At 35.9% G+C, this 8856-nt stretch overlaps 1 protein-coding gene across 1 annotated transcript; it reads left to right on the forward strand.

Annotated features, from left to right (window-relative positions):
- Positions 1–4409: 4409 nt before the first annotated feature.
- On the forward strand, positions 4410–7850 carry LOC145575524 (uncharacterized). The gene is made up of 3 exons (XM_081633383.1): positions 4410–4722; positions 4835–6002; positions 7460–7850. The coding sequence occupies exons 1-3, from the start codon at positions 4410–4412 to the stop codon at positions 7848–7850; spliced, it is 1872 nt and encodes a 623-aa protein (XP_081489509.1).
- Positions 7851–8856: the final 1006 nt, after the last annotated feature.

An 8856-nucleotide genomic window follows, 5' to 3' on the forward strand; every position in this document is an offset into this window, starting at 1 on the left:
TTCTGGGTTCGGGTGGTGGGTGGTGGTGGGTTAAGTCGTGGTAAGGGTAATGGGTTGTGGTGGTTGGAGGCGGTGATACCTCGTGCCGGTGGTGGCGCGGCGTTTTTTTTTTAATTTCGTAAAAGAATTTTTCGATGGAAATTCCGTGTAACTTTCCAACGGAAGTGAATTCGTCAGAATTTACGACAGATTTTGCCGGCTGCTGAAAACCCCTTTTCGAGGGAAAAATCCGTCGGAAAAGTGTTTCCGACGAAATTTCCAACAGAAGTGAATCCATCGGAATTTACGACGGATTTTTCCGTCACCTGAAAACCCCTTTTAGAGGGAAAAATCCGTCGGAAAAGTGTTTCCGACGGAAAAAGTGGTTTTTCCTACAACCCCGTTTCCGACAACCATTTCCGACGGAATTCCGTCGGAAATACCATTTCTGACGGATTTGAGGGTGTTTCTGACGGAAAATTTCCGTCGATAATGGCCTGTTTTCTAGTAGTGTTTTATTTTTTATTTTTTTTTTTATAGGAAATCTTGGGTGGGTAGTCGTAGAAAGTAGAATGCTTTCTACCTTTCTCTTAGTTAGTGGAGTAAGATATTTTTACTTTTTTTGTTTGATTTTTTTACTTTTTTGGTAAATTTGGAGTAATAGACAAGGACTCAAGGAGGGAACTTTCCTGATAGTATTTTGGTTCTTTCAAATGCTTTTGCTTTAGGAGGGATGAATTTCCCAAAAAAAAAAAATTAACAAAGATATATGCTTTATTCATTATGGTGGTAAGTTTCCCTCCTAAATTTTCACTTTTAACTTTTGTTTGAAATGATAAAGTGATAAACATATTTAATTGTAACTTTATATCCGAATTTCTTGCTAATTAAATTTAAAAATGTAATATAGTGTGCAACAATTACCCGACATGTGGTCGTCGGTCACTACACAAAATTTAATTTAAATTAAATTACATATAATACGCAACAATGATCGTATATCCTAAAAATACTATATAAATAAATTTATTCATTACATTAGTTGTAGTGTTGTAAACTATATAAATTTTATAATTGAGTAACAGACAAGGGATACTCATTTGAGCATAGGAAAACCTATGAAGTAACCTATACCGAAGACATGCCTTAAAATAAACAACCTTGTAACATAGGTTTTAACAATAAGCTAATAGTACCTTAATGGTGTTAATTTGCTTTATTATTACTTAAATCATACAAAAAATGTTTATATTGTAACATCATCTTACATAATAACATGTAAGTTTGTAATTCATAAATAGTTCCACTTAATTAAGAACTGAGGCTTATTGTTTTGTCATAAATACTTGTCAAAGTTTGTCAAAGTTTTGCACACATCTGTATTATTGCATAAATGTCCAATGAAAATGGAGTACGTAAATAAAAACAAAGGGATAATAATAATAATAATAATAATAATAATAATAATAATAATAATAATAATAATAATAATAATAATAATAATAATAAAGGGCTATTGGCTATGGTTTTCTTCAAACTCATGAAGAAATTGGCAGATATATATTTCATGAAGGTCACTGCATTTGCAGATTCCACTTTCTCCTTATCTCCACATCAGGTGATTAGGTCGCCTTATGAAAGTCTCAGTAGGGGGATCACACTTCGGCCTGGTTGCACGAGCAGTCCCAATATCAGTTTTGAGCGGTCCCAATAATATGTAATAATCGTAAGCGGGTCAAGTATGAAGCTAGTTGTCAGGTGATTAGGTATGATTTCCTTCCTTTCTCTTTCTCTTCTATAGGGGAATCAGATAAGGAGGCGGTTGATTTACTGAAGCGGGTCCATAAGTTCTCAAAAACTCAAGACATTGGGGCACGTGCTGCTGTTCACATCTTCATTAAGATTGCGTTCACATATTATATCTCGGCTTCCCACTAATTGTTTGTAGGTTGTATGACTTTTTCTATTTTTGAGATATAATAATAATAATAATAATAATAATAATAATAATAATAATAATAATAATAATAATAATAATTAATGTTACAATAATCTTGTAATAATGATGACAACAGTAACAATGATATTAACACAAACAACTATATTTCCTAACATAAAAACTAATAATTAATCCGTATAAAAATTACAAATCTACTAATTTAAGCTTAATTGGTTGACTCAAAGTATTGACCCTAAATGACCCGACCCAAACTTGACCCGATCTGATTATGACCCAACCCAAACTTGACCCGATATATGGACTCAAAAACTAACCCGCCTCAAATTGACCCGACCCGAACTCGACCCGACCCAAAGTCGACCCGAAGTACTGACCTGATACCCGACCTGACCCGACAATCTATTGACCCGAACTTGACCCGAAATCCGAAATGACCCGACCCAACCCAAACTCGACCCAAATATTTGCTGACCCGAATTTGACCCAACCCATACCCGACCCGAGTGACCCGTTTGCCAGGTCTAATATGCTCACTTCTTCATATCACTAAGAGATCTCACTATAAATGAGACCACACAAATTGTCATTAATCAGAGCACGGTATTAGATCAACGAGTGTATAATGCACCTTCACCTGATGAAGTGGATGCTATATGGCCAGATAGCATGTCTTCCAATGATAACAACGGTTCACATATAGTTGTATCAGGAAAGTCCACTAAACCCCATCGTATATACCATTGTTATGGATTCTATGATCCATTACAGTATCCTCTTCTATTCCCATATGGTGATTGTGGGTGGACTCAAGGTCTACGAAAGATTTATGGGAGTTCACGACAAGAGGCCTTAATGGATGTTAGCCTTATTTCTTCATGTGCTGTTCATTCAGAAGAGGATTTACTAGACGAAGAGGCTAAATGTAAGTCTTTAAAAGCAAACAAATAGTTTTCCTAATTCAATGTATAGATCTGTGTTCGTACACGCTCACGCTTGTTTGATGCCTTCCTTTGCATACAGGTTCAGCAGACTCTTCAGGGAGCTCTAAAAGGCATGTTTCTCCCAGAGAATACCATGATTACACCTCTAAAAGGCATGTTTCTCCCAGAGAATACCATGCTTACAAGTTATAGATCAGGTCAAAGAACATACTTTTTCGTGGAGGCCGATGTTTCCGGCAATACATAGTTGATATGTATGTCAAGATTGAAAATACCAAACTTGATTTGTTTTGAAGGAATCAACAAACAAATAGAGCAGATTTGTGTCAAGTAATTTTAGATACCGTTGATGATGGGGAGAAAAGTGCGAACAATATTGGCCGGCGAGTTATCTTGCCACCGACCTTCATAGGTGGACCTCGTGATATGAAGAGGCGTTATTTAAATGCTATGGCTCTTGTTCAGCGGTTTGGAAAACTAGACCTCTTTGTTTCTGTGACGTGCAATGCTAAATTGCCAGAAATAGTTGCTGAGCTTGCTGAGGGTAAAGCTGCAGCTGATCGACCAGATGTTGCTCGTGTTTTTAGAAGTAAGCTAATTACTCTGAAAAAATAAATCATGGAAGACATGGTATTTTGAAAGGTGGCAGCTAAGGTGTATATGGTAGAATTCCAAAAAAGAGGCCTTCCACATGCTCACTTTCTTTTAATCTTAGAGCATGGGTATAAGCTTACAAGTCCTTCAGTTTACGATAAATTTGTCAGTGCATAGATTCCTTCTACCGAGTCTCCTCAGCTGCGTGCAATCATACTAAAGCACATGATGCATGGCCTTTGTGGTAGTTTAAATCCTCGTTGTGGATGCATGAAAAAAAAATTGCGGATCAAGCTGTTTGTAAATATAACTACCCTAAGTCATATTTAGAAGAAACCACTACTAATGACGATGGCTATCCACTGTATATAAGGCGACACACAGGAGAGAATGTCAGAATTCATGGTGCTGATCTTGATAACCGGTGGGTGATTCCTTATAATCCATAATTATCATTGTTATTTGACTGCCATCTAAATGTTGAAGTGTGTTTTACTACTCAAGCAGTTAAGTACCTTTATAAGTAGGGGTGTTCATAAATCGGTCTGGACCGAAAAACTGGATCAGACCACCTCGGACTGAACCCGGACTGAACCGATTAATTCGGTCCGGTCTTCGAGTCTTGAAATTCATTTTTCGGTCTTCGATCCGGTCCGGTCCAAAACCCTATAAAAATTGGTCTTGGACCGGACCGATTTTTTTTATTAAAAATATGCGTGAAAGACGTTAAAATGATGTTAAAGTTTTTCCTTTACTTTGTCGTGTTTTCTATTACTTTATTAAAAATTTAGCATTCTTTTTTAAAAAATTCTTAAATCGGTCTTTCGGTTCGGTCCGGATTCGGTCCTAGCTTAATCGATCCGGTATTCGGTTCTTAAAATTCTAATTTTCGGTCTTCGGTCCAATCCGGGTCGGTCCGGTCCGGTCTTGGACCGATGAACATCTCTATTTATAAGTATGTCTACAAGGGTCATGATCGTGTTTCTTTCAATGTTGTTGGGGAATGTAATCAGGGTGTCGATGAGATTGAGAATTTCCAAGCTGGTAGATGGGTTTATCCATGGAGAATATTTGGCTTTGACCTGTTTGAAATGACGCCTTCTGTCATGCTGTTACCTGTGCACTTGCCAAATATGCAAACTATTTACATAAGGTCTCATGAACAGCTTGATTCAATTGTTGGAAATAAAAAAAGAAGCCAAATAGCTTTGACGGCATTTTTTAGCAAAAATGCAGCTATACCTAGAGGTACAAGTCTTCGGTATATTGAAATGAATTCAAAATACATATGGGACAACAGCCAAAAAGTTTGGATTAAAAGGAACTATAAAAAAAAATGTTAGTCGAATGGCATTTGTAGTTCCAACAGAAGGAGAACGTTTCTTTTTGCGCTTGTTTCTTGGTAAAGTTATCAGTCCTGTGTCATTTGATCATCTTAAGACTGTTAATAGAGTTTTATACTCTACCTTTCAAGAGGCTGCTATCAAGCAAGGATTGTTTCAAGAAGACAGTGCCACTGCTGCCTGTTTGGAGGAAGCAGCAGAAGCACAAATGCCTTTAGCAATGAGGCAGCTCTTTGCAACAGTGTTCATCTTTTGCCAACCAAGTGACCCAAATGCACTTTGGCTGTGTTTCTATAGTTCATTGTCTGAAGATTTCAAGCACAAACATCCTAGCTGCCAGTCTAAAGTTATGAAATTAACTATGAGGGAGGTGGAGCAGAGCTTGGAAGCCATGGGGAAGTCATTGGAAGATTTTGAATTAGGCCATTTAATTGATGAAACAGATGATGGGATTCGCGTCACTAAAGATATTGCAGATGCTCTTGAAGCACCTATTCCTCCAGAATGTGTTGATTGTCGAGACAAGTTAAATACAGCTCAGGCAAGTGCATTCAACAGCATTATGTGGCATATCCAAAATGGCAAGCCTGGCTGTTTTTTTGTGGATGGCCTAGGTGGAACTGGGAAAAATTTCTTGTTTAATGCTTTGTATGCTGAAGTACGCTTGGCAGGTAAAATAGTTTTGCCTATAGCATCATCAGGAACTGCAACTTCTAATATCCCCTCTGGCAGAACAGCACATTCTAGATTTAAGATACCCTTTGATTTAGAAATATCGCTTGCTTGTGATGTTCCTAAGCAAGGAAGCTTAGCTGCTTTAATAAGAGAAATTGTTCTCATTATTTGGGATGAAGCTTCTATGGCACGTAGAGAGAATATTAAATCTGTAGATTTATTGTTGCGAGATCTATGTGATCCTAACAAGCCCTTTGGTGGAAAAGTCATTGTTTTTGGAGGAGATTTTATGCAAGTCTTGCCTATTTTACCTCGTCGTACACAAAAAGAGGTTGTTAGCGTAAGTGTAGTTAGTTCCTACATTTGGCCCCTTCTTATCAAGTTTCGATTAACAGAAAATATCAAAGCTAAAGAACACATACCGTATTCAGCTTTCCTGCTTGCTTTGGGAAATGGTCAGTTACAGGAAACTGAAAATGCCTACATTCAACTGCCACAACATATCATTAGGTATTATACTCCAGCTGATGATCTTTAATTAAACAAGTCCAACTTTAATTAAACAAGTCCAACTTTAATTAAAAATTCATAAAAGTGCATACAACCAAAATTATTTCCAAGAACTATTCTTTAATAAAATTGGTTTAACTTGGTGCAATAAAATAATAAGGGCAATAACTCATTATTAATTTAATTAATGTAAATTAATCATGAGATTTTGACAAATAAAAGGGGGTTGGAAATATGAACACAATGTTCAATTTAAAGATTCCAACTTTAACACTTGTGAATCCTTGAAAAAAATTATATCTTCCAATATCAAGATAAATGAAATTTCTATCACAAGATTCAAACTTTATGATTCCAATCAACTTAATACATGATTAAATCAAAAGTTCAACCAAAAATTCATGGAATTTAGTAACTCAAAGTTTCAATCACTTAAAACAATTAAAGATTGAATCTGGAGTACTTGGAAGCACCAAAGAACAAATTTTTCACAACCACCATGAATATGCCATAAAGATTCAAGGTTAGAAAGACTTAAAATTTTTCGTAAAAACAAAAAAATCCCTCAAAAAAGGCATTTCTTGTCGTTTTTGGCTAAAAACACATCCCTAAAAGAATAAAACCATTTCCATAACACCTTTTCCACCCAAAATTCACTATTTTTGGGCGAAAATATGAGTTCGGGGCTGAAATCAGCTATAATACGGGCTTAAAATAATAAAACCGAGCTACTAATCTAATTAGCAACTTAAAACCAGAAAAATTAAGCCATAAAACACCTTAAAAAATATGATTATAAAAATAAAGGAAAATTTGAATTTTGGTACCTTAAAATGGGGGTAATTGAATTTTGGTACCCATCTAAAATTTTATTTTAAATTGGTACCTCAAAATGACTAAACTATAGATATCAGTACCTCCATTAGCATTCTGTCAATTTTGTCGTTAGTGGGTCCCAGTTTAACGGCTAGTTTGTTAACTCCCTCCTTTTAAATAACGAATTTGTTCCTTATTTTCGCATTTGATTCTGTGTAAAATTAAGAATCAAAACACTATAATTCTGGGATAGAAATTGAATTACACTTAGGGTTCTAGTTTATTGCTGAATTGCGAAGGTTGTGCGAAGATTGTAGACGCATTTTGTGAAGGTCTGGTGTTGGCGGAAAAAAGAGGTGAGTTTTCACTAATTTTGTATACAATTGCTATATTTGAAGTTGATTTGAGTAGAATTGTGATAAATTTGTGGTTCATATGTTATTAAATTGTAGTTTGTACTACCAATTGTGTGATTAATTGAATAATGTTGTTATAATTTGTTTTTTGATGCTGTAGAAAAATTAGGGTTCTTAAATTGGATTAATTTAGGGAATTGTTGTTTTTTTGAAATTAGGAAAATGTTAGTAATATTTCTGAAATTAGGGTTTTTTGTTGCATATTTGTTTCAATTTTATTTGCAGAATGGCTGAGAATAGGGTGGTTTTCAGGTATAAGTACTTGAGTGTAGTTATTGAAATTGAAGTAGAAATAGGTAAAGACAACTTGATGGATAAATGCCTAGAGTGGGAAGACCGTTTGCGTGAAATGGATGATCTAGTAGAAGGATCTATAGATATCTTGTTTCCCAAATTCCAGTACATTTATAAAGGGAAATATAGGGATTTAGAAGATGATGGTGATGTGTTCAAAATGATTAGGAGGCTACCTAATAAGGATATCTACACCATTCATGTTGGCACCACTGATGATCTTGGGTTCTTGGCAGATTGTATGTGGGAGTTTAGGCAGAAACAAAATGGGAATTGGCCACCCCCTGGCTATCCTTATAATGGTGGTCAACCACCAGTTTGACAAGGTTTGTGTGAGCTTGGTGTGGCTAACTGGTCTTTTTGTTGTAGTTTGTTGTGTCTAATGCCCCTTTATTTATTTGGTTTGCTATTTGCAAGAGTAAAAATGTCCTGGAATACTAAATCTCCCTCTAAACTGAAGAAGTGTAACTGTGGATTGCCACTTGCAAGGCTGACATCTTGGACAAGGGACAATCCAGGGAGCAAGTTCAAGGCTTGCAAATTTTGGGATCCAAACACTGAGACAAGGGGATGCAAATGTTTTGAATGGGTTGACTCAGAACAAACTGATTGGCAAAGGGATGTGATCAACTAGCTGCTTCTTGACAAGAAGTTGATGAAGTCTGAGATGAATTCTTTGCAAAGGGAGGTTGATGATCTTGTTGGGCAAAAGAGGTGTTTGCTTAATGAAGTTGACACATTGAAGACTAAATGCAAGGCCTTGTCTGGTGATAGGAAGAAGATGACAGGCAACAATGGGAGTGGTGACAGGGTTCAATTGACTGTAGTGGTTGCACTTTGTGTATTTGTTATGGTTTTAGGACTTAGTGTAGTAATAAAACTTGTTTAGGGGAGTTTGAGGGAATCCAGGATATTATGTCTAAGTATGGTGACTTATTTATGTAATGTACTTAATTTTAGTTGCTGTTGGTTTTGTAGTGAACTTGCTCACAATCATTTATGTATGAATTTCAAAAAATATTGCCCTTGAAATATATGCTTCATTTGTCTACTAAAATAGATTCATATGATATATACATATATATGTCTAAGTACATGTGACTTAGTCCAAAAACTGACTACTAAATATATAAGTTCATCAAATTGAATACATATTGGAAATTGTCAAAGGAACAGGTTCAACAAAGTTCAAACTTAGCACTATTTTTTTTCTTGCTTGCCCTGGTTGCTGTGGTGTTTTTTGCTGTAGTTGTTGTTGATGCTTGGCTACAGAGGTATGGTTCTGCTCCTGCAGACTTCCTTGACCTTGTATTAGGTCCTTGAGAAGA

Source organism: Chenopodium album, chromosome 13 (genome assembly GCF_948465745.1).
Source record: "Chenopodium album chromosome 13, dcCheAlbu1.1, whole genome shotgun sequence".
NCBI lineage: Eukaryota > Viridiplantae > Streptophyta > Magnoliopsida > Caryophyllales > Amaranthaceae > Chenopodium > Chenopodium album.